The 27,480-nt window shown below is 37.6% G+C and overlaps 2 protein-coding genes across 2 annotated transcripts in view; one reads left to right on the plus strand and one right to left on the minus strand.

The window, feature by feature from the left end:
- Positions 1 to 9,893, plus strand: part of LOC128015012 (cytosolic phospholipase A2 gamma-like) — a 32,321-nt gene extending 22,428 nt beyond the window's left edge. The window contains exons 9-14 of the mRNA XM_052598770.1: positions 398 to 526; positions 692 to 835; positions 1,115 to 1,192; positions 1,288 to 1,442; positions 9,498 to 9,663; positions 9,745 to 9,893. Of these exons, the coding sequence (XP_052454730.1) occupies positions 398 to 526; positions 692 to 835; positions 1,115 to 1,192; positions 1,288 to 1,442; positions 9,498 to 9,663; positions 9,745 to 9,893 (821 nt within the window). The remainder of the gene's footprint in view (positions 1 to 397; positions 527 to 691; positions 836 to 1,114; positions 1,193 to 1,287; positions 1,443 to 9,497; positions 9,664 to 9,744) is intronic.
- Positions 9,894 to 14,912: 5,019 nt separating this feature from the next.
- On the minus strand, positions 14,913 to 24,943 carry LOC128015013 (cytosolic phospholipase A2 gamma-like). The gene is made up of 14 exons (XM_052598771.1): positions 24,918 to 24,943; positions 24,665 to 24,770; positions 24,427 to 24,569; positions 23,187 to 23,388; positions 21,158 to 21,263; positions 20,930 to 21,073; positions 19,686 to 19,751; positions 19,541 to 19,585; positions 19,292 to 19,417; positions 17,236 to 17,358; positions 16,694 to 16,771; positions 16,464 to 16,618; positions 15,507 to 15,675; positions 14,913 to 15,424 (listed from the first exon to the last, which is right to left on the minus strand). The coding sequence occupies exons 1-14, from the start codon at positions 24,941 to 24,943 to the stop codon at positions 15,270 to 15,272; spliced, it is 1,644 nt and encodes a 547-aa protein (XP_052454731.1). The 3' UTR covers positions 14,913 to 15,269.
- Positions 24,944 to 27,480: the final 2,537 nt, after the last annotated feature.

Here is a 27,480-nt window from a genome sequence, read left to right on the forward strand (position 1 = left end):
TAAAGTTCAATTTTCCAATAAAAAATACTTTTACAGCATTTAATAATCTTAGATCTTGTTAATTTCAATATTTACTAATACCTATTAAAATCAAAAGTTGTATCTGTTAATATAATACGATGGATCTAAGCAAACATGGGCTAGCAATGAACTTATATTTTTACTAACATTGTTAACTTAATAAATACTGTAACATATTGCTCATGCATCTTACTGTAAAGTGTAATCTAATAGATCATGAGAATGCCATCAAATTCAGTATAGCTTCAAATCAAGCATCTTAAATGTATATATTTGCTTGAGGGCAACTTCTGATATCTGAACGTCGTGAATTTGGGGATCTAAATCACTTACATTCAAGACATTCTGCAGTGTGTTCATTGTGTGTTTTCTTCAGAATACCATAAAGCCCCGCCTGCAAAAGATGGTTACCAGGTGCTCATGGATCTTGTGGACATGAATCTCGCTGTTTTAAATGGCAAAAATCCTTCAGATCTTGATCAATCCATCAGAAAAACACTGAATGGTAAGAGTGTTACAATTCAAATAGAGTAGAGTAGTCTAGTTAATTTAAGAGTCTACAAATCAGTTTCTGAATAGACACAAAAAAGTTATTTAACAATAATAACTAGAACTATATGTTGTCTGATAACTAAAACTAAATAATGCACAAGTTTCCATTTTTTTGCAGAGCTCAGTGGAGGCAAACGTCAGCTGATTTTTCCTACAGAAAAACTGAATATCACTGATAAACAAGATGCAACACTGTATATGAAGCAATACACTGAAGATGTGTGTAATAATTTGAGTAGTTGGTTCAGTTGCTGGCCTTTCGGTAGGTTGAATTGGCTGTACAATCTATTGGATTTGTACTATGTATGTCTTTTTTTTTCTTACCAGATTAATGCGTCAACTGATAAGTGCTTTACTCTGAAAGCTTCAAAAACAGACTAATGCCACAACATATTTTTTTTGTTAAAACATAAAGCTAAAGAAACGAAATAAACATAAAAAATAATCTCCAAAAAACCTGAAAAACAATATGCAGAATGAAAAAACAACAACAACAACGTCATTTGCTAAATTTAAGAACCACTGTGCATTTGTTTTACAGATGTTTGGATGAGCATTTGTAGATGCATGGCTCAGTGGATCTGGGGCAGGAAATATGACTTTCTTCAAAAAATGAATGGTGAGTACAGATTGAAATAATTAATAATAAATAAAAATAATAAATTTGTAATTCAATGTGACAAATATACTGATTTCATGCTGTGATTCTTCCAGATAAAACAGTGCCTTCTACTCTTCTGAAAAGTGAGACAAGAGACTATGAAGATGCCGGACTGTTGCTGAACTCACCCTACTTCTCAGTGCTGAGAAAAGAAAGAAACGTGGATCTCATCATTTCCCTGGATTTCAGTGAAGGCGATCCTTTTATGGTATTTTACACACATATAACACAAACTATTGTAGGGGAATGTACAGTTAAAACCCAAGGACCAGATATGATGCATTCGATTAAATACAAATTTCCTGAAGAACATGGTTTGAAGTTTCATCAGCAGAAGTCAGCTTCAGTACTCTCTATGGAGTTCGTAGGCAGCTCTGTGTACAACTCAAAATCAACAACAATTATACCCTGAAAGGTATACTAATTGCATCAATGTGCAAAATTCTGATTGGTTCCAAAACCTATATAAAGTTTCCACATATGGATGTAAATGATTCAAACATATTTTCTGACAACTATTTTGGTGACAAGTGTTCTGAGGTCAAAAGCAATGCGTCTCTTCAAAGACGTATATCTGATATGCTAGACATTGGCAGTTGCATGTTTGTCCAGGGACTGTCTTAGCTTCTCACTGTACAGACAGATACTAACACACATAGGCGGGAATCACGGGGGGGGGGTCGGGGGGGTCCGGACCCCCCCTATTGTGACGACTGGGTGAAGGAGAAGCTGGAAACAAGTGCGAGTATGAATAATATTTAATGAAAACAAAACAAAACAAACAAGAATTCAAACAACGCTGGGAAGACGACAATACAAGATGGTGGAAGGCGGTGAGTAATCCAGATGGTGGTGGTGAGTAGGCAGCAGGAGAGGATGGCACAGGAACTGCGGGGAATCGAGCCGAAGGTAAGTGGTGATGCTCGTGAAGGTGCGATGAGTGGATGAGGTTCCGGGGGAATACACGGACATCCAGACGCAGAACAACACAGAAGCAAAGAACAGTTACCAACATGAAACAACGATCTCACAAACAGAAGACGTGAGACAAGCCATTAAATAGAGGGAGAGTGATGAGTGACAGCTGCTGGTGATGACAATTAACAGAGACGCCCACAAGCTAATCAGTGAAACACACAGACTTCACCACAAAGTGCAAAACCCAGAGATCATGATTTACCAACCATGACAGTACACCCACCCCCCGCCCCTCTAAGAACGCCTCCTGGAGTTGCCAGAAGGGCCTACCTGCTGATTGTAATCATCAATAAGGGAGTGATCCAATATGTCCCTAGCAGGAATCCAACTTCTCTCCTCCGGACTGTAACCCTCCCAGTCCACCAGGTACTGGAATCCTCGCCCCTCCGTCTCGAGTCCAGAATGGGATTAACCGAATAAGTCAGTTCCCCATCTATGAGGCGCGGTGGCGGGGGAACCGGAGTAGGCGGATTAATACGTGCATAAAACACAGGTTTCATTTTGGACACATGAAAGGCGGGGTGTATCCTCCTGTACGCTTGAGGTAGTTTGAGGTGGACTGTCACCGGACTAATGATCTTGGTGATAGTAAATGGGCCAATACATTTGGGAGCTAACTTGTTAGATACGGATTGCAGAGGAATGTTATTGGTAGAAAGCCACGATGTAAACGGGAGGCTTTGACCGGTGGTGATCGGCTTTGACCTTAGTGCGCTCCCTCATCCGGAGCAGAGTCTCGCGGGCAAACACGTGAGCGGAGGGGACCGCGACTTCAGATTCCAGACTGGGAAAAATGGTGGCTGGTAACCTAAGCTGCACTGGAACAGAGAAAGGCCCGTGGCTGACACTGGTAATGAATTGTGAGTGTACTCCACCATAGAGAGTTGTTGACTCCAGGAAGAAGGATTCTTGGAGACCAAACATCGCAACGTCCTCTCTAAATCTTGGTTGGCTCACTCAGACTGTCCGTTACTTTGGGGATGATAACCCGAATACAAGCTAACTGACGCTCCTAGCAATTTACAAAATTCTTTCCAAAATTTTGATATAAATTGAGATCCCCTGTCAGAAACCACGTCTACCGGGAGGCCATGAAGCCGAAAGACGTGATCTAGGACAGTGACCGCTGTCTCCTTGGTTGTCGGTAATTTGGGCAAGGGAATTAAATGTGCCACCTTTGAGAACCGGTCCACTACGGTCAAAAACGACCGTCATGCCATTAGAGGGTGGGAGGGCGGTAACAAAATCTAGTGCGATGTGGGACCAGGGTCTCGAAGGGACAGACAGCGGTTGAAGGAGCCCATCAGGAGTAGGATTAGATGACTTACCACTGGCGCAAACTGAGCAAGCCAAAACAAAATCGCGGACGTCACGAGTTATAAGTGGCCACCAGAATCATTGTTTAACTAACCCATTAGTTCGACTTATCCCTGGATGACAAGCAACTTTAGAGCAGTGACCCCACTGAATGACTTTGGATCTTAACTCCTCCGGCACAAATAAATAGTTCGGTGGACAACCGGAGGAAAGCGTTACCCCTTCTAAGGCCGTCTTAACCTTCGTCTCGACTTCCCATACGAGTGCTGAGACCATTACTTTCTCAGGTTAAATACACTCGGGAGTCACCGGGCGAGTGGAGGGATCAAAAAGACGTGATAAAGAATCAGGTTTGTCATTTTTGGAACCCGGGCGGTACGATAAAGTAAAGTCAAAGCAACCGGAAAAAAAGTGCCCACCGAGCCTGCCTGGAATTGAGTCTTTTGGCAGTTCTAATGTATTCTAAATTCTTATGATCGGTCCAAACCATAAAAGGTACCCCTGAGACTTCCAGCCAGTGACGCTACTCCTCTAAAGCTAATTTGATGGCCAACAATTCTCTGTTACCAATGTCATAATTGCGTTCAGCAGGAGATAAACGATGGGAAAAAAAACGTGCAAGGATGTACCTTATCGTCCGAGGCAGCACGTTGGGACAACACTGCTCCTACCCCCACCTCTGATGCGTCGACCTCCACCACAAACTGCCGTGTAGGTTCAGGGGCCACAAGGATGGGAGCCGAAACGAAGTGGCTTTTGAGGTTAGTGAACGCATTCTCAGCTGCGTCTGACCACCTGAACGGAGTACTGGGAGAGGCCAAAGCCGTCAGAGGTGATGCTAGTTGGCTGAAATTGCGAATAAAACCCAGATAGAAATTGGTGAACCCCAGAAACCACTGTAGGGCCTTACGGGAATCTGGAGATGGCCAATCTATCACAGCCTTAACCTTGTCAGGGTCCATATGTATATGTATGACTGTGCATGGAATAGACATTTCTCTGCCTTGACAAAAAGACCATTCTCAAGCAATCTCTGGAGCACTCGTCTGACGTGTTGAACGTGTTCCTGGAGAGATGAAGAAAAAATCTGTATGTCATCCAGGTAAACATATATAAACTGATCTACCATATTTCTCAACACGTCATTAACGAGTGCTTGGAAAACCCCTGGTGAGTTGGAGAGCCCGAATGGCATCACCAAGTATTCAAAGTGCCCTCTAGGGGTATTAAAGGCAGTTTTCTATTCATCCCCCTTCCTGATGCGGACCATCTGATAAGCATTGCGTAAATCAAATTTTGTGAATACGCATGCTCCCTGTAACCTCTCAAAAGCTGAAGACATGAGTGGTAATGGATAGGTGTTCTTTATCGTAATGTTGTTCAGCTCTCGGTAGTCAATAAAAGGTTGCAGAGAACCATCCTTCTTACCCACAAAAAAGAATCCCGCCCCCACTGGAGAAGAGGAAGGGCAGATGAACCCAGATTCCAAGGAATCAGAAATGTATTTCTCTATGGCCTCCCTCTCTGGAATTGAAAGAGAGTATAATTTGCCTTTAGGCGGAGATTTACCTATGGCACAGTCGTAGGGACGATGTGGAGAAAGAGAAGCAGCATGGGACTTACTGAAGACCTCCTTCAGGTCCAGATACACTACGGGCACGTTTGATAATACCATGTTCTCCTTCTGAAAGACAGCGACAGGGACAATAGGACAAGCTGAAACCAGACATGACTAATGACAACTTTCACTCCACAATGTGACTGTGTTGGAACCCCAATCCACTCGTGGATTATGTTTCATTAACCAGGGGTGACCTAAGACAATGGGAGCTATGGGGGAGTCCATGAGAAAAAAGGATATGGTTTCGCAATGATTGCCTGAAGTGAGCCGAGTGCGGTGACATGGAGGGGAAGAGACACAGGCAGGACGGGAATGTTCAGGTGATGTGCAAGGAGTGAGTCGATTAAATTATCTTCGGCTCCGGAGTCCAGAAGGGCCTGACAGTTGTGTGTGTGATTCTCCCACCGCAGTTTCACCGGAAGGAGAGTCGGTGATGTTGTTGAGGACTTCCCACCGGAGATACCACCTGATAGTAGCCTCATTTTTACTACCGGACTGGCTCTTTTACCGGGCAGGAATAAATGGTATGTCCTTAGCCTCCGCAGTATAAGCATAATCCTTGGGACCTCCGCCGCTCTCTCTCTCCCTCCGGGACAGCCGAGCTCTACCCACCTGCATGAGTTTGTGGTCGTCGACGGGATCGACCGCGTTCTCTCGACTCGAGCGGCCCCTTTCTGGAGAGATGGGATGGCGTGTAGGACTGGTCTGTCTACCCAGATGATTAATCCTCGCATCAACTTGCAGGGCTAGGTCGATGAGACCGTTGAGTGTGGGGGGCAGCTCGAGGAGGTAGATATCCTTCTGAACACGGTCGGCCAGCCCATGCAGCAATCGATCCCACTGTGCCGCCTCGTTCCACTGGCACGTGGCCGCCAGGGTGCGGAACCTGATGGAGTAACCTGTGACAGAGGAGGTCCCTTGATGTAGGTCTGAGAGCTGGTGTGTGGCTGCCCTGCCGGCCGCGGCTCGATTGAAAACCCCCTTCATCTCAGAGGGTGTGGAACGAGGCGCAACACGGATGTTGGTTCTCCCACACCGCCGTCCCCCATAGAACGGCCTTGCCGGACAGTAGAGTCAGAGTGAACGCAACCATCTATTCCTCTGTGGCGAAGGTGCAGGGCTGTAAGGCAAAGTGCATGGAACACTTATTAAGGAAAGTTCTGCAGAAGGTTGGCTCACCGGAATAGTTTTCTGGCGTCGGAAGTCGCGGCTCTGGCCGGAAGTGATCCTGGGGGGTCTCCTGGGGTACGGGCGGCGCAGGCGGTGCGATGGGCAAAGTGGGAGAGGTGAGCTGGTGGATCTGTTGGGTGATCTTGGACACCTGTGCCACCAGCGCTTGGATAGCACGTCCGGTGTTAGCGATGCTCTCCTGCTGCTGATCCATACGGTTGACGCTGTGGTGGATAAAGTCATATAAAGAGGCGGTGCTCGCTGCTTCCATTGTAGTAAGAGCGTTCTATGACGACTGGGTGAAGGAGAAGCTGGAAACAACTGCGAGTATGAACAATATTTAATGAAAACAAAACAAAACAAACAAGAATACAAACAACGCTGGAAAAACGACAAGATGGTGGAAGATGGTGAGTAATCCAGATGGTGGTGGTGAGTAGGCAGCAGGAGAGGATGGCACAGGAACTGCGGGGAATCGAGCCGAAGCTAAGTGGTGATGCTTGTGAAGGTGCGATGAGTGGATGAGGTTCCGGGGGAATACACGAACATCCAGATGCAGAACAACACAGAAGTAAAGAACAGTTACCAACATGAAACAACGCTCTCAAACACAAGACGTGAGACAAGCCATTAAATAGAGGGAGAGTGATGAGTGACAGCTGCTGCTGATGACAATTAACGGAGACGTCCACAAGCTAATTAGTGCAGACGCAAAACACACAGACTTCACCACAAAGTGCAAAACCCCGAGATCATGGTTTACCAACCGTGACACCTATCTGAGGGTTGCCCCCCCCAAATATAATTTAAATATGTGTATTGTAAATAATATAATGATTTATATTCAAACTAATTGTGTAAGTAGTAAAACAATACAAATGCAAACTGAACATCAACAAAAAAAGTTTTAAACGTCTCGAGTTTCCCTGCTTTGCCTCACAGTGCTTTGGTCCACTGCCTGCTCTCCTTTTACCTCACCACCACCAACACAAACACACACACAGTCCGGTGCGAGAAAACAATGTGTTTCAGTTGTTGTGAAACTCCGTAAGTCTAGTTTACTTTATTCACATTAAACATCGGATGACATGATTATTTTCTCTTTAATATAGATGATGCTGAGTCATTAATAAGTCGTGTCCAAAAAATATTATTGAGTACCAATTTACTATTGTCACTGATGTAGTTTGCGCTGTTAGCGATTATAACAGCGTTTTATACAGTCATTTACCTAGCTTGTTTAATAACGTCTTAGACACACCCATAGTGTACGCATATACAAGTCTTGTATGTTAGATTAGACTAGTGCAGGTGCGCATTTAAATTTTGAGGTGAAAATGAGGAAGATTTAATGTTAATAAAATTCACTATTCATTTCAGTTCATGTCTCAGAATGTATATATTTTTGTTTGTAATTTCACAGTTGTAATACCATTACAAGAAAGCTCCGCTTTTCTATCGCGAATGTGCCGAATCTGCTGATGTAATTACAACCGCTAAGTGAAAGAGAAGGGGAGGGGGAGGCCAGGGGAACAAATCAGCATCAAGTGTTCACTTTCAGCGCTGAGGAGTGCTGAAAAAAGTAACATCACAGAGGATGCTAGCCTCCCTTCTGGAATATCAACCAACCATCATAGAGACATAAATTAGATGCTATTAGTTTGAACCTGTTTTTATACAGTCTATGGTTTGAACGTCTCCCGGAGAGGCTGGGCTGATAATTTACCAAGTATTTTTAATGAGTAGCGATATTGAATATATTTTCTTTATGGTTTCTGACTAAAAGCTGCCAAAAAGCCATTTTAAAGTGGTTAAGCAAATAATAATAATAATAATAACAATTGTATATATTATACAATAATGGAACGGTCTCCATGCAATAGTAAGGCTTTCCTCTCTGTACACATATTCCTAAGTACAATTTTGCCTGTTTTATTGGTTTCCCCCCAACATTTAGATGAGATTTTCGCCCCTGCTAACACACATACACAGATAACTTATCAGAACTTCAAGGCCACCTAGCCCTAGCTATTTTGTCAGTATGGTTCACACTATGAAGCTATCATCTTAGAGAGTATAAGTTCAGCATAAAGCAGGATTCTTGAATATCTCATTAGCTCACATAAGGTTACACATTTCACTCTTGCCATAATTTCATTAATAGTCAAACAAGAAATAATCTAATAATACAATTAATATCAGTATGAAGGATATGGCAACTCGGCATCCACTCCTTCACTATAATAAAAGTTAAAGGAATAGATCACCTATAAATGATCATTTACTCCCCCTTACGTAGTTTCAAACCTGTATGACTTTCTTTCTTCAGAAAACAACAGGAATAATCGTGCTGCTTTTTCTTCATGACATTCATCGTGACTACCAGAGGTCACACTAACCTTACAAAACATTTACAGATAATTACAAGTACGGTGTATCATTTAAAGGGATAGTTCATTGAAAAATCATAATTATGTTATTAATAACTCACCCTTGTGTCGTTCCAAACCCGTGAGACCTCCTTTTATCTTCGGAACACAGTTTAAGATATTTTAGATTTTAGTCCGAGAGCTCTCAGTCCTTCCATTGAAGCTGTGTGTACGGTATACTGTCCATGTCCAGAAAGGTAAGAAAAACATCATCAAAGTAGTCCATGTGACATCAGAGGGTCAGTTAGAATATTTTGAAGCATCGAAAATACATTTTGGTACCAAAATAGCAAAAACTACGACTTTATGCAGCATTGTCTTCTCTTCCGTGTATGTTGTGAGAGAGTTCAAAACAAAGCAGTTTGTCATATCCGGTTTGCGAACTAATCATTCGATGTAACCGGATCTTTTTGAACTAGTTCACCGGTTTGCATCTCCAATACGCATTAATCCATTAATCCATTCCCTCTGAGTTAAAACAAACCAATATCCCGGAGTATGAACATGAGGTTGAGTTATTAATAACATAATTATGATTTTTCGATGAACTGACCCTTTAAACTGTTAAAAAAAAGAAAGTAAGAAAACCATTTAAACAAAAGTGCATATGATTTAAATTGAACAATATCTGTCTATAATACCTGGAGAGAATATCCACTAGCATTCCCATTCATCTCAGACTTATGATTTCAGTGAATAACCACTTATATTTCAACTGAAATGTTTCTACTATGTTTTTCCACTGCAGACAGTGAGAAAAGCTGCTGAGATGTGCAAGAAACAAAACATCCCTTTCCCTGAAGTCAACATCCCCAGTGAAGACCTGAAGAACCCAAAGGACTTCTATGTGTTCAAAGGCACAAACACTCCAACCGTGATTCACATCCCTCTGTTTAATGTGGTCAATTGTGGAGGCAAGTTTAGACTGTCTAGTTGAATATAATAAAGTGAAATCAATTATGTTCTCGTATTTAAGTGTTTTACTATTTCCTCAGGTGATATTGAGATGTGGCGTGACAAATATGGGACCCTTCAAGATTCTTACAGCGCTGAGATGATCACTGATCTTATGGAGGTTGCTGGAAAAAACATCTCAAACAACAGAGAGAAATTGCTGGAGCAGATTCAAGCAGTCATAAATTGACATGAATAATGATTTGAATAATAAGTCATTACTGTTTGTTTTAATGGGTGTGTGTGTTTCGGTGTGTAATTAAATTCCATACCCTTTTTTCATATTTCATATTCCATGCATATTTGTCAACTGCCAATCAGCAGTTCTTTTCAGTAGAAAAATTTTTTCGGATCATCAGTCATCAAAGCTCAATAAACATAGTAAGTGTCATATACTTTTATTTCACTGAGGCGATTTCTCTCTAATAAGAGAAAAAAAAGAAAGAATGTGACATGACATACATATAACTGAATTTTTTACTTACCTTTTAATTAGGCTTCTCAATAACACTATAATTTGTTTATTCAGACCGATTTGAGGAAGAAGACTTGTATAGAAATAAGAGGCGGGGTTTATCGGCCAATCACAGCTTTTTTCTGTGTATCATGTTAAACACCACTCTGTACATTTCAGTCTGTTTCTTAATGCTTAACTTTCATTAAGCAATAAATAGATGATCATTAATAATCAAATCAACCATACCACAGACGTGATTACAACTATGATTGCTTGTGTTTCAATGAATTAATAAACTGCTATCTGAAAATAATGTTTTGTCCTGGTCATTTGATTTCAAACAGTACAAATGCTCATTATTGTAAAATAATTACAAACGCCACGATGTGAGGAGATGCATTTGTTTCTAGAGAATCTCCGTTCTATAGTGTTCAAGCAGAGAAATTTGGACTTTAGAGCCGTAGATATCTTTAGGCAGATGCTACACTCAATTGCTCCAGACGTGTAGACATGTCCGCCATCTTGGAATGGTCTATTAACAAAGATCATAGAATACCCTTAAAGGCACTTTGGTTTCAAAACCACCATCTAGTGCCAGAATTAAAATTCCTGAAAAAAACCTAAATGCCTTGTTAGCTAACGGCTTTGTCTTGTTGTATTGTACTAGTTTAGCAAAAGCATCTTCTTAAGTCTACTGAAGATATATATTATTCATACATGTATATAACTACAGTTGTAGTGGAGATGCACCAACATTCCTGTACAGAATACGTACAGCGGCCCATATTTAGCTATACATATCTATGTTTGGAGCCTTCATTTGGTCATCAGCAGTGGTGGAGGTAACGAATTACAACTACTCACGTTACTGTAATTAAGTAGTTTTTACGGAGACTTGTACATTGAGTATATTTTTAAAGCTATACTTTTACTTGTACAAATCAAGCAAAATAATCTACTTCGTTACTTTTAAATCATAGTTCGTTACTGAGTACGCCCACAATTTGAATTGATATTAAAAACTTTTTATGGTACTTCAGTAGCCAATAAAAATATCAGGTCGTTGACTCGAAATATCGAAATTTCACCAGTCAGTGGACTGTGTCACGTATCTCGCCAGTGTTGCCAAATTAGCAACTTTGTCGCTAGATTTAGCGACTTTTCAGACCCCCTTATCCACATTTTTTCCCAAAAAGCGCCTAAAGACGAATCTAGTGACTTTCTTGGACAAACCTTAGTCTTTGGTGCTGCCGCACGAGGTCTCTCTTTTTTCCATTTCTTTTACTGAAAGAAGTTGTCAACACTGTCAGTGGCAGCAGCCTGGGCAGGCTGCACAGTGCATTTTTCTGTCTGCAGTAAGCAGTGTCTTGGAGAAGAGAGGTTGATAAGCAGTTAGCAGTGAGTTTAGAGGTCAGCAGACAGTTAACACTACAACAACCACATTGTTACATTATTTACATCCTAAATACTTTGTTGTCTCATTGAATTTTTCTATGATCGTCAGGTCAGATAAGCGTCTAATGTTAGTCTAGCTCTTTGTGTGTAGTGTAGAGAACAAAATACATTCAATGAAAACCGTAGCTTTTTAAATTATGAAACCTGAAACCTCATGCCCCCCCCCCCCAGGAAAAAATCTCTGGATCCGCCACTGCCGCCAGTGCTTCCGGAACTTATTGAAATCAGGCAAACAAACATATGTTGAGTTTGTGCGGGAGGAGAGAACACTTTTTGAAATACCCCATGCTTGCTCGTTCCAAAGTCTGACTCAACCTATCGTTTTTGTACTGACTACCGCAAACTGAATAGTATCACTAAGTCTGACTCTTTTCCTCTTCCCCCGAATAGAGGATTGTGTTGATCAAATCGGTTCTGCTCGTTACATCACCAAGTTAGATCTCTTTAAAAAATGATATGATATGATATGATATGATATGAAACCCATATCAGATGTACATTTTCACCAGTTCTGACATGTGTGCAAAGTTTCGTGAGTTGTGGAGCATGTTTAGGCCCTCAAAAATTTTATACATTTTGGAGAAGAAGACGACGAGCAATTCCAAGAGGTGCTCGGGCCCTAACTAGAACGAGAAATTTGACTCTGTAAAGCAGCTATCACTTGGTGAATGATAAACACTAGACAATACTCTGCGATCTGAACAGGAACTGAGTGTGTGTTAAAGTGTGTAGTGTGATTAGTGCATTTAGCTGTATAAGTGCTATGGATGATGGGAACTGTAGTCCAGTGTGGTGCCACAATCAAAATGATGGAAGGGCGACCTCCGATGGCAAGTGGACATAAGACCATAAACCAGATTTGTGACAATATCTCACAACGTTTTGCTCATTTATTTTATTTTTGATTTTACAGTGGGGTCATTTTGTTGAAGTAGCACAAGATGATTTCAAACTTTGTACTGAATAAAAAAATTACAAGTAAACAGTCAGTAATAAAATAAGAACAAATAAAGAAAGTACTAATTATAGCACATTATAGGCCTACAAATGAAATATATCCCATGGGTATATATGGGATATAGCTAATGTTGGGTAATGTGACATAAGCAGTAACAGTAGAATTTCTTTTTCACATGATCTATGGGCTACCTGAATAAAACTCTAGATCTGCCATTGTAAATAATGTAGGCCTACCTATATCACTGTTCATGGCACAGAAATGAAATCATGTATTTAAAAACATTTTATTATATTTGTATGTAATAACAATAACTCTGGTAAATTTAATTTGATAGATGTCCAATGAAATTTTTTTTATTGTATTATTTGTTTAGTTGTTTGTCATTTTGTATTCTGTTTATTCTAGGCTTATTTATTTGACTTTTTAATTTATTTTCTAAATAAATTATTACAGCATGTCCAAGTTTGTGTTTGTTTGTCATTTTGAATTCTGTTTATTCTAGCAACCTGGGTTGATTCTAGACTTATTCAGTTGCCTTTTTGTTTTCTAAATAAAATAATGCTGCATGTTCAATTGTTTTTTTTTTATTATTTGATCAATTAACGTTAATTTTTAGTTCGTTTTGGGATCGGGCTTAATTTATATAATTTTACACGGGCTCAGGCTTGCGCTCCGGTTTGCGAGGTGAACGAGCGGTCATGTGATGTGTTTCGATTAGCGCGAGAAAGATGCGAAAATGAATGCTGAGTAGCTAAAGCAAAGTCTGAGGTGTGGAAAAGTTTTGACTGTGTTTATAATGAGAATAATGAGTGAATAATGAAACACCATCAGTGAGCGCAGGAACGCGCAGAAGACATCTACAGTGGATTCAATCATTTTCCTCCACAAAACATAGGCTTAGCCTAATCTCTGTAAGTAAACGTTTTTCAAATGATAACTAAGTATTAATTGAGTCTTAAAGGCATAATGTACACAGAGTATATAGGCTAATGTTGGCATTATTCTTTTATCAAATGTCAGCTAGTGGCGGAGCAAATCCGCCCAAGCCTTTATCTTAATTTTGTTATTGCCAAAACCCATCTTAATTTAGAATTTATCCTAATTTAATTTGTTCAGAAAGACTCGTTTTTATTGGTGTGTTGGTCTATTTATAGGCTAAGTGTATGCCTATGCCTATTTAGAGTGCTGAGATATTACAATGTTACAGAGGACTTATTTTATTTCTTTATTCCAACTTCCTACGTTAGTCGTGAATAAATTATGTTAAAACATGTATAAATGAGTGTGCGTGCGCACATTTGAATAATGTCGGGCTGTAAACAGGTTCGGGCTTTTAAAAAGCTGTCAATCAAAATCTACTTGTCGGGCTCCGGCCGAAATCTTGGTTCATTCAAGTCAAGATATTTATTTGCATAGCACCCGCAATACGTATCGTTTCTAAGCAGCTTCTAGTAAGCTCTGTTGCCTCTGGCTTAATTCTTTACACTGAGCAGTTTTACTGGGCAATATGACGATGCGTAACAATGATAAATGATCCACTGTTTGAGATTTAGCTATGTATTCTCCCCTTTAAAAAATAGCTAATCAAACCAAAGTGTTTTAGCAGATATCCTATAGTATCCATGTGTATTAGTATATGAATATTGAATATTTGCAGCCTCTCAGACAAACAACAGAGCTTTTTTTATTATTATTCAAAGAGATTTATATATTAGTAAACAGTTTGGTTTTTCTGTGGGGGTTTGCATGTGTTTACACTGTGCTCTTGAGCGTGACCTAAAACATGGCGAAATCCTCCAGGGTGTGACATAGATTCCTATTCTCTATAGGATGCCCTGAGGATGTGTAAATCATGGACTATTTTTAATTTTTGGGTGAATACCTTTCATGTAGTTATGTAGGCCTTTTGAATGTAAGGAAGTAATAAAATATTGGCCAAATTAAAAACAAAACTTATAAGCTAGCATTTTTGTTAATTTGTATTTGAACTAAATAAATGTGTTTATTAACAATATACCATAAAGCCCTTTTAGATACCACTGAAACCATATATCTGGAAACACTCATTAAACCTATAGTATATGAGGAGGATATGCTCTGTTTTGTCCATTTTGTGATCACAAATTCTCTGCCCTTTCTTTGTGGTGTCATGCCACATAGCAAAACCTGTTAGTCTTTAGTCGAAAGGTTATTCGGATATACACACTAGCTGGTGTGCTTTAGCATAACTGGAACACTGAATTCACTAATAAACATCCAGGACAAGTCATTTTTATTATCCTTTAAATGTGTGCTGTTAAATGAATAGGACAAAACCTTACTTTCAGAGAGAACAGTTTATTAGTTCATTAGAACAGAAGCAAAGTAATACAGTGTCTTTTTAATCAACAATCATGGTATTAATCTAGTCTGCTATTGTTGGGTTGATCATTAATGATAAACAATTAATGATATTTAATGCTTAAGCAATTAAGAATTAGACTGAAACATGTAGAAGCATTTTTAACATATTAAAGAGCAATTAAATCACATTTTGCAGAAAAAGTTATGCTGATTTATGATTAAGATTATTTATTTTTTATGATTAAGTGATGATTAAGATTAAAGAAATTAAACTATTTATTGTAAAATGACTGATATGCAGATCAGTTTAGCCTTTACTCAAATGTGTATTGAATTTAGGTGTGTTTAGTTTAGACTGGAGTATTTTTACGCAACATATAGTCCAGCAGTTTCTTTCTGTTGTTTGAGATGTTTTTTCCAGCGACCTCCATGAGATCAGTGATCATCTTAAGGTTGTAAGGGCCTTGCATGGTGCTATATTTCTTCCTCCACATCTCAATATCACCTGAAGAGACAGTAAAACACTTAAACATATAGAGTAGTATACATATATTTCAGTTTTATTCAACTAGACAATCTGAACTTGCCTCCACAGTTGACCACATTAAACAGAGGCATGTGAATCACGGTTGGAGTGTTTGTGCCTTCGAACACATAGAAGTCCTTTGGGTTTTTTTTTTCTTCTTCAGAAAACTCTGGAACATCGGGGAAATGGATCTTTTGTTTCTTGCAAATATCTGCAGTTTGTGTCAATGTCTGCGGTGGAAAAGCAACACAACCATATTACTGTATTAAAAGGGTGAAATAGATATTTCGGTTGAACATGTATGTGTACTGAAAACTTTAGATCGAGTTTGTGCAGAAGTCGAGAAACCCCCACTAAGAAATGCTAACAGAAAACTATCTCTAAGATGTTTAAAATTAAAATGGTTTCCTTTTTTCTGTTAAAATGGTACACAGCATTTTTCTTTGTAATTGAACTCTGGGGGCAGAATTTAATTCTTAAAAAAAATCTCCTGATGAATAATGAATGAATTTAAATTTATTGTTGATCTATTCAACAAGAAATTTTATTACTATGCCTTAAGTTATTATGCCGCCCAGAGTTGGAATCAGCTTCCAGAAGAGATCAGACGTGCTTAAACACTAGTCACATTTAAATCTAGACTTAAAACTCATCTGTTTAGCTGTGCATTTGTTGAATGAGCACTGTGCGATCTCCGAACTGATTGCACTGTATTTTCAGTTTTTTTTTTTTTTTGTTTTTTTTTTTATGTAAAATCATTGTCTAACGGTTTTTAAATTCATTTTAATCAAGTAATTTTTTTAATGATTTTAAAAGTTTTAAAATTGCTTGTTATATTTTTGTTATATTTCTTCATGATTATTTTACTTTCTTTTATGTAAAGCACTTTGAATTACCATTGTGTACGAAATGTACTATATAAACAAACTTGCCTTGCCTTGCCTATTCCTTTAAATGAACTTTTATCAGATTATGTGCCTTATTATATTATGAAAATTATACAAGCATATAATAATACCATGAAAGGATCACCATCACTGAAATCCAGGGAAATGATGAGGTCAATGTCTCGTTCTTCTCTCAGCATTGAGAAGTAGGGTGAGTTGATCAACAGTGCGGCGTCTATATAGTCTCTCGTCTCACTTTCCAGAAGAACAGGAAGCACTGCTTCATCTGACAGTATTGGAGTGAGACCACAGCATTGTATGTATGTTTATTATTTAAGTTAACAAATATGTCTGCTCTTACCTTTCATGTCATGGAGAAAGTTATATTTCCTGCCCCAAATCCACTGAACCATGCATTTACCAATGCTGATGCAAACATCTGTAATACAAACACTCTTCAGAGTAAAGCTTCTTCAGTGTTCAGTTATTTTCCTTTCTGTTTTTCTCATGGTGCACCGCACATGATATGCAAAAAAAAAATAAAAAAATTCATGCTCACATTTTACTAATTTAAACAATTTTTTTTCCCCTGCATGCCATGTTTGGGGCTCCGTTCCTCCCTTTGTTTTCATGTCAGCAGATGATTAGGACATAACACCTGGTCGTAATTATTACAGGAATGGGTACAAGTGGCCTGATTTGTTATTTGGTTATTTTAGAAGCCTCTGGTAAAATGGAACGAGGCATTATTTAAAACACTTTTGGTTTAAAATGGATGTTCAGTTATGGCTGTTTAACAGATGAAAATTATTTTTTTTGGCGAGGTGGTAGACATATTAATCTTGCTAGAAAATCTGAAGTGAAATACATCATATTTATTATATTAAAGAGACTTTAACTTACCGAATGGCCAGAGACTGAACCGATCACTCAAATGGTTGCACACGTCCATGGTGTACCGTTCCATATATAGTTTTGCTGCCTCTTTATTAGCGAGATCCAGTTTTTCCACTTGAAAAATCAGCTCTGTTAAAAAAATAATAAAAAATAAATAAAATTAGTTGAATATCATGAAATCTTCTTATCTGACAACATAAAATTCTAGTTTCTATAAGCATAATTTACAGCTAATCAATATTTTTGTTGGCCAAATATTGGTTTGTTATTTTTTAATGCTTCCATGTCCATTTCCACTGATAATTTATTTTTCATAATATTTTTACTGTTTCTATTTTACAGAAAATACATTTAATAGACTATAAACTACATGTAAAACACAAATATGATTAAGAATGTGTCTTATTTTTAACAGAATTTCACATTTTGAAAATTAAAATGTATTCTTAAAGAGCCACACAGATGGGAAATCAAAAATTACCTGTATTACAGTGTATGATGTAGCTGTCCATCAGTTTAAACAATGTGCAAAGTAATTAAACCAAAAAGTACACAATTTATAAAGTTATTGGCTTCTAAAGTAAGGAGTCGACTCTGAATTGCTGAATAGATTCGTTATAGATTTCAAATCTTTTGCCCATCTCTATGTACGTCACTGGAACACTTTGCATAATAATCTCCGCCTACCGTCTTGGGAGAAACAAAACTCTGACCTGCCCCCCCCCCCCCCCCCCCTACACACACACACACACACAGACGCTCTGGTTGGTGTGATAGCATCATGTCGAGGAGACAGTGTGTTTTTAATTGTAAAGGCAAGTTTGTTTTATTTTCACTGCCAAAGAATGAAGATCAGAAGAACCAATGGCTAAAATTCATTTTCACCACAATACCAGAGCAGTACAACAAATCCCTTTTGTTGTGTTCACAACATTTCACTGATGACTGCTTTTCTAATCTCGGTGAGTACAGAGGGATTTTCAAAGCATTTGGCCATAAAAGAGGGTTCATTACCAACTTTATTTAGAACAACGAGCATCTCAGAATCACAACGCGAAGTATGATTATGAAGTTATGTGTCTGTTTTCTCCTGAGCGTCTTATCAGTATGTGCGCTGTCTGCAGCCTTTCTCTGCGCTGATCTTCATTTACAAACACGTCATTAAAATGAAGTGTAACTCTGTGAATACTCAACGAAGAGACATGAGAGAGATATCTATAGAAAGCTTGACATGTCTACTTTAAAACTAAACAAGTGCTGCCGAAAACAGATATTCTGTGATGAAGTAATCTATATGAAAACAAAGCGATGTCTGTTTTTCATGTCCCTTCGTTATGTGAGAGACTGTTCCAGTTTTTTATTTTACTGTTTGCTTCGCGGTGAGAGGAATAAGACATAATTCACCCCAAACAGATGCTAACGCATAGTTTACCGTGGAGGTGTGTGCGGAACAACCAATCAAACCTGACTATGTTAGTTGACCAATCAGAACACAGTATGCTACCGAAAGGTGGGGTTTAAGGAAACTGAATCTTTTGAACAGCTTCGCGCGAACCGTTTGGGGATCTCTGAGAATTGAGGTAATTTTAAAATGATATTTTGACAAAATGACAATGTTTTTTAACCTTGGATGGATTTAAACCTAATGTACAGGACTTATAAACAGTGATAGGAAGCTTAGAATTTTCATCTTACTGGCTCTTTAAATCAGTGTCAATAAACAGCAGGGTTTTAATTTGATAACTATGAAGCGCAGGCATATTCATGTTGTGAGGGACATACAGTCCATTTAATAGACTGTTCTGTACCTCAAATCAATCAACTGATAAAACAAAAATACAAAAAAATTTGATCTGATACGACCATTCAATCCACTGAACAGTTTGTATGTCTGTTCAACACAGCATGATTTTATTATGGATCAATATAAAAATCTTAATGGTGGATCATGGAGGAATGATGGTGTTCAATAACATTTAAAAAAATTATCTGTTTAGGGAGAGTTATGATAGCTAGGACCAAATACTTTGTTTATGAGTTCAAGCACATAGTAAAAGCTTACCTTTCAGTGTTTTTCTGATGGATTCGTCATAAGCAGAAGGATCAGTGCCATTCAAAACAGAGAGATTCATGTCCACAAGATCCATGAGCACCTGGAAATACTTTTCTGCAGGTGGGTCATTTGGGTCTTTCGAAGAAAACACAATGAACAAACATGAACTCACCCCAAAATGTTTTAACAAATATTTTACATTTAACTTTATTTAACTTATTTAACTTTAAAAAAGAAAGACAATGAGAAATGCTTTACCTTTCCCCATTTCCTCAAGAATTGGATGTACATGATGTAAAAAATCTGAAGAGAAACAAAACGAGCACATTACAAAGTTCAAATGACAAAGAACTGACTGTTAGTTTGAGTCAGAACTGAATCTTCAGAACAAACTGAACTGCACCTTTTATTTGTTTCCAGATGAATTTAACCATCTTCTTTCCATCAGCTAAAGCGCTGCCGCACAGAGCTGTAGAAAACATCATACAGACAACAGGAAGTTTAAACAAATATAACAAATACATTTAATCTAAAAAATAAAATAAAAAATAGTATTATGACAGTCTACAGTGATCAAATATAGCGCAAACACCTAGCAGGCCATAAGACATTGAGCGACCAAAATTAAACTTCAGGACAATGTCTAATGTCATTTTGACATTGAACATGAAGACAGCTGAGATTGATGTTTTGTTGGATTTAAGTTATAGTATGAAGTAACCAAAACCCAACATCTGCTAAAACTCATAAGATTAATGTCCACTAATGTCAAATTATAACAATATTAGATGTTGATGTTTTGTTTTGCACGGTTTTATGTGATATGAGCACGGTTTTAATTTGCACGATTTTATGTGATACGAGCTAAGCAATCATTCGATTTAGTAATCACCATTGGTAGCACAATTTATTTAATAATTTAGCACTTTTTCTTCTCAATAGGTCAGAACAAAAGTGGCGGACGATTTTAACTTGCTCGATCAGATGACATTTTCTGTTTTTAAAAATTATAATTTTGGACATTAAGACAGAATCTGTGAATCTGAAGTACAGTAAATATCCACACAAGTGCGGTGACTTTAAGACATTGTATATTCGGTAGTCTTTGCTGACAGCCACAGAGCCTGAAAACGTTAGATTCATTTGCACAGAGGAGCCATGCAAATGCACAACCATAGACTGTATAAAGTGCACAACCCACATAAAGATTACAATTCAACAAACAATTCCAATTCCAAGTTTCAAGCAGAGATGGCGACAAAGTGGCAAAACATACGGACTGCAGCCTTAATGTCATTTTCGAATCCTTTCCCCAACTAAACAAAAAAAAAAACTATACAGGGCCTTAAGAGGTTCTTTGTATGGCAGTTTTTTTTTTTTATTTTTATTATTATTAAAATGTCATGGATGGCTGGAATAGTGTTAATTTTGTGTACCCCAAGTGGCTTTTTGCCCTAGGTAGGGTGTTAGTTTTTTAGTATTTTGAAATTTTCAATTTTGTTGAATTTAGCTCTCTAAATACACAAATTGTTGATCCCTAAACATTTCTAGTCATAATGCCATTATTTGCATTTCAGTTCTGACTTGAAAATCAGCAACTACTATAGAGCTGATCACCAGTACATCACTGATCTGTTCGGTTGTTACCTTGCAGGTACAGCATGTCAGCTTCAGGCTGCTGTTTTGTCTTTGAGCCTTTGTCAAACTTGCTGCCGAAGCTGGATGTTTCCACAAACGCTCCAGTGAGAGAATAACCTGCTTCAACTGGACTGATCTCAAACCAGGCATCTGCTGACAGAAAACACCTCCATATAACAGCTGAAACAAACTGTAACTCTCTGACTTTCTTTCTTAGAAATGTACATCAATACAGACTTTTATCGTCCTTGAGCTGTTTGCATTGCTTGTCGATCGCTGTGTAGATGGGGAACGGGTCTTTACTGTCCTGGTTCCACTGCTCTGAGAGTTTGCATTCGTCAATCTGAAGAGAAGATATGTTTTGTAGGTTATAGTAGAGAATATTAGGACAGCTTAATAAATCACAAACAAGTTCAAAGGATGAAACACATTCAACAAGTTCTCTCTATAAGGAAAAGTAATTACAGTCTTTAACTATATAAATGAAAAGATTCGGAAGCATCTTATGATCCTATCTGTGTGTGTATGGTGGGTTCAAGAGAGTTTAAACTGTTTTGCTTGCTTTCTTTTATATTCATTAAATTATTCATTTATATTATATTTGTCATTTATTTATTTGTTGATTCATTCATTGATTTATATTATTTTCAAAGTAGTTTTTTGTCAGTGTGGTTTCAAGGGATATTTTTATTCACAAGTATTAACACTTGCTGGATTTGTGCTGGTCAGATGAAGTCTTATATCCAACAGTTTGTTGGATAATTTTATTTTCATAAGGTTCAATACCTTATGAAAATAAAATTATCCAACAAACTGTTTTTTATGATCATCACTATGTCTCCTGCTTCTGCTCTTCTCTGTCTTTACTCAGTAAACTCCTGGCTGATAGAAGACTGCTAATGCAGTGTTGAGTACCAGACAAGACTTGCTGTTAAGAGATTTTGGTAGTTAGTTCCACTAACTAGTTGTTCCAGACAAAACAGATATTTTCTGACAGGATGGTGTCGGGGGCTGGATCTGATATTTCTGGTGAAGAGACATGATCTAACGGTTCTCAAGGCACAGTTTGAGGTTCTTCAAATCATCCTCTGCAGAGGAACGTATCTGAGTAAATGTTTTCTATACCAAATAATGCCAGGTAGATATAGTTTGTAATCTGGGTGTCAGATATGTGAGTGAACAAAGACCCACCCACTTTTTAAGACCAATGATATTTGACCCACGTCCCTCTCTCTTTTTCTGTCTCTAATTTTCATCTCTAAGGCTGTTTCAGTCCGTTTCAGTCCTGTGCTCATGCCCAGATCTAGCATTAATCAGAACTTCCTAAAGCTCTTTTATATCTGATGCTGGTAGTTCGTGTGGGTTATGACATATTCATTTTACATATTTACTTTTTTTTTTTTTTTTTTTTTTCATGTCTTTACAATTGAATACTGTACATCTGAGATGATTGGAAAGATGCAAGATCTTCTAATCATGATAACTGATCTCTGGCTAATTTGGTTCTTCAAATGAATTTGCGGATCTGATTAAAATGTCTGGATTGAGTTGTATACTGCATGTTCTCATGTTCCCCGTGAAGGGCAGATGTACGAAACCACGATCAGCAATGTAGTGATTGGCTGGCGGCAAGGAGACAACGTAATTACATCATATGATTAAAAAAGACACCTGATGAGAAACTTAACAAATTTCTGGATCTTTGTAAGGATCAGAAATAGATTTTAAATATCATTTACAATTGAAAATATGCAACTGAATACTGTTTACATGAAATAAGCCTGATCCCAAGCTGGTTTAAGCTTATGGACCTGTTGCTATGACAGCAAGTCCAGGATGTGCTTCGGAACACCAAATAATCCAAGATCATGCCAAATCATCAACAACCAGATCCAGCTAACTGAGTTACCGACATGCGAAGAACAGGTCCCAGGTGGGTCTGGCTGTGTGCTCACATACTGTCACTAAACCGGCTGCTATTTAAGTTAATGTTCATCATTTGTTTGCCTGTTGCTTTTAAAGACATCATGTAGTCTTTGCTGCAGCACTGAATTATACAGTTACACTTACAGTATGTTGTAAGTTTTTGCTAGGCTAGCTACAGTACTACAGCTACACCCACATTTTTTATTTCTTCCGAGTCCGACACCCATATCTGTATAATGTTACAGCATTGTTACTGCTGAATGCTTCTATAACAGTCTGTTAAAACATTCAACATGTAGCACGTAAATCATGGAGGGTTGTGTTATGAATATTTACAGACCTCTTTCACATATTCTGTGACGACCATCACTGCCCAGACGTCAGTCAAGCTGAAGTGGTCTTTCTCATAGTAATATTTCTTCAGTTTGGCAAATGCGTCTCCCCAGCTGACTGCAGGACCGCTGAGTCTCCTGATGATTTTGTCCTTCACAGTCTCTAGTTTGGTGGACCAGTCTGGTTCTTGGTATAAGGAGGCCATGCACCTTCAGAGAAGAACAGTGTTGTGGCTAACACATAACAAGTAGTGCAAGATACATAACCAGATGACTTTTTTCAATTAACTAAACTGTAAATATAATTATTGAATCATGACAACGTTTTTATGAACATACTGTAAGTTAAACCATTTTCATTTATGTTACACAAATCAGTTTAATGTAATAAGTTGATTGTAATTCAAAATTTAAAGCAGCAACTTATTTTAACAGTAAAATAATCACATAATTTTTTAATTTCCAAGAAAATATCAGAGTTACTTTTTCAAATAAGTAACACCAGTTACTTTGTTTTCGGCAGTAAGTGCAGAGGCAGTATATACAGTACATGATTACTGTAAATCAAGACTAAATGTGAACATGCATTTACTCATCACTTGCACAAAGACAGATTTGGTGTTCTTCAAAATGAATAAATCTGGTGAAAAACAAGCTCAGAATATGATTCAAACCTGTAATAATTAAAAGTTGAATAGTCTTTCTGTATATAATCCTATTTTATTAGCTAGTTTCTTCATTTCTGACATTCACTAATCTAGTTCAACCGTACTAATATGAAAAAATTATTTTAGACATACGCAACATTATTTTTATGGCACCACAGCTGCTAGAGTTTGTTTGAGCTGTCTCCTCTACAGTACAGACATGAATTTACATTTCCTTCAGACAGGTTTATTCACTGGTTTATTCATTTCAGTTTTAGTTTTACATTTGCTAAAATAATAATAATAATAATACTCTGTTTATGTTAAAAACAAACAGATAAGTCCAGCCCAGATGAGAAAATGTAATGAAAAAGTGATGAAGCACATTACTTTCCATAAAAATAAATAAATAAAAATACAATTAGCTACTTTCGTATGGAGTAGCGCAACATTGTAATACACTACTTTTAAAAATAGCTTTCCACAAGACTGAAGTACATGCTGCTGTAATTTTTGACATCTCTCTCTCTCTCTCTCTCTCTCTCTCTCTGTGTGTGTGTGTGTGTGTGTGTGTGTGTTTGTGGTTTCTCAGGGTTTGTACCAGGCGGATCCAGAGACTCCGCTCAGATAAATGATGCGTTTCAGAAGACCCTCTTTATCAAGCTGAACCAGGGATCCCAGCAAACCCACCATGGCTCTTTGTCCTCCTCCAGAACCCAGTAATGCAATGTTTTGCACTGCATCCTGAAATACACACAGTCTGAGTCTGCATTCATTAGCAATATTATTTCAAGAAGGAATAGCCAGGCAGATAAACAGTAGAGCATAGGATGCTTAACCTGACTGTAGTGTGTCCCAAGGTTCTCCAGGGTTGGAACAGATTTTCTTCTGTTGACTATAAAGTCTTCCTCATCCTTATTCAGAGAGTGTTTGATTCTCACCTCACTACTGCTGCAAAGACACAGACAGACTGACCAGTACTGAACATCTCTTGCCGCTATTCAACATATCTGGATATTTTACATTTCAATACAATTAAGTCTAAAGTCATTAATCATCAAAAATATATATATTTTTTTAGACGCTAATTACCTTTCCTGATGTTTGGATGCACTCATCTGTAAAACAAGGGTTGACATTTTGAAAACTATATGGTCAAAATCTTCTGTAAATAGTCAGGTGCACTGAATACTTCGGAAATTAATGTGTACCTAAGAATGCTAATATGGTAAGATTTTTCCCCCATCCATCCAACCTTCTAAGTCGACATTATAGATGTCAAGTACAAGTGCAAAACTAGTCCAAACATAAACTAATAAACAAAAGTAAGAATAAAAGATTTGTGTGAAGTTAAGCTACATATAAGTGTTTCCGCTTATACATTAATTGCTGTTATGAAAAGATAAAAAACGTATTTTGTTTATTTTAATTTATTTTAGTTAATTAAAGATACTTCGAAATATAATACTAAATGGCAATATTAGGGCTGTTCAGCCATGAAGTCAACTCCTTGTCACATCCTTGGAAAATACATTAAATAGAGCTTTAAATTATATACTCACTGTTTTTCTTGTAAAGACCTCAGACTTTAATAACAACTCAGCAGCTGATGTCTCTTGGATCAGGCAGAAGATGCTCTTTTATAGGGCTCTGAAACTAAACTGTAAATCTTGACACGTATGAAATCACACGGGTCTACAAGGAAACTACAAGGATTTTTTAGAATAATGTTCCATTGTTAACTTTTCAGGAAGTAATAGGTAGTACTACCTGAACACTTAAGATAATACTATTAACTAATAGAGAACAAAGATTAACTAAGCATTAAGTAGTTGCAAATTTAAAACAAAGGTAGTTCCTTATCAGATATTTCATAATTATTAAATAAAAATATCCTCATTGAGAACTTGTTGCGAACTATGACCAGTTAATAAAGGATAACCAATTAATTGCTAATTATAACAGTCTTAAAAGCGAACAGTTGGGTTCTTTGTGGAAACTAATTCACAATTAGTGAATAAATTAGCCAATTAGCCAATAAATCGGCTACATTTTAAAATTGTGACTACTACTCTTACCAAAGGATGAATATTCTTTGTTTATTTCAAACTTAAACATAGAACAATAATATAAATTATATTTTACTTAAAAAATGATTGAATTAGTTCACAATTATGAGCACTGTTTCATGTCAGTTCAATATTTATCCTACTCCAAAAGACCTACTGGTAAAATATCATTAGTGCTTCACACAAATGTATGACTGTACAATATGTGTCAGATACAAAAAAAAAAAAAATTACTGAGGGGTTAACATGTTTTCCACTTTAAAATAACGGTCCAGATCACTAGTAGTTTCTTAGTAGCACTTTAGCTTTTGTAATAATGAGGGTGTAGTAAGCAAGGTAGGATCAAATTGCAGCTTTTAATCAAACACTGAGTGAATTTAGACAGGCAAAGGCCATACATCAGCAAACAGAGTCCAAAGGGCAAGGCAAGAGAAAAATCCAAAAACAGGCAAAAGATCAAGGCAGGCAGCAAACGATCAGCAGAAAGATAAATGGGTGAGGATATAGACAACGAGGCAAGGAACAAGACTGCTAAACAGGAAACTAGGAAGTGCTTGGTAACCACAACAAAAATTACTTCCACAACAAAATTAACTGTTCTGACTCTTTCACACTTTTCAAAACTTTCTCTTCTCTTCTTTGTCCGCCTCCACCTCCCCCTTCATCGACTCTTACAGCCGATGACTTTGCAGTTTTCTTCACAAATAAGACAAGAACCATCAGTTACCAATTCTCTGCACTGCAGACTGATGATAACTTCATAACAGCTAATACACAGTTTCTCTTCTCCTTTTCTCCACTCTCAGAGACGGATGTTTCCAAACTTATCACTTACAGTCATCCTACTACTTGTCCACTAGATCCGATCCCCACTCACCTCCTTCAAGACATTTCTTCTTCAGTCATACCTTCACTTACTGACATTATCAACACCTCTCTTTACTCTGGTACATTTCCCTCAGCATTTAAGCAGCCTCGGGTAAGCCCACTGCTTAAGAAACCATCTCTAAACCCAGCACTTCTAGAAAACTACAGACAGGTATCCCTTCTTCCATTCATTGCAAAGACACTTGAGCGAGTTGTGTTCAACCAACTCTTTATGTTTTTTTGTACAGAATGACCTCTTGGACAACAAACAATCTTGCTTCAAATGTGGCCACTCAACTGAGTTGCCTTATACAACATTAGGCAAGGCAAGGCACGTTTATTTATATAGTACATTTTGTACACAATGGTAATTCAAAGTGCTTAAAATAAAATAAATTAAAATAATCATGAAGAAAAATAAAAATAAATAAAAAGGAGCAATATTAAAACTTTGGAAATGATTATAAAATTGACTTATTTAAAAATGAATTTAAAACAGTTAAAAATAGAAAATGATTTTACATAAAATAACATTAATACGTAAAATACAGTGCAATCGGTTCGGACATCACACAGTGCTCATTCAACAAATGCACAGCTAAACAGGTGAGTTTTGAGACTTGATTTAAATGTGACTAATGTTTAAGCACATCTGATCTCTTCTTGAAGCTGATTCCACTAAAGGTGGACTGCCCTTGTTTTGTGTGAACCCTTGGTAT

Source organism: Carassius gibelio, chromosome A5 (assembly GCF_023724105.1).
Source record: "Carassius gibelio isolate Cgi1373 ecotype wild population from Czech Republic chromosome A5, carGib1.2-hapl.c, whole genome shotgun sequence".
In the NCBI taxonomy this organism is placed as follows: Eukaryota; Metazoa; Chordata; class Actinopteri; order Cypriniformes; family Cyprinidae; genus Carassius; species Carassius gibelio.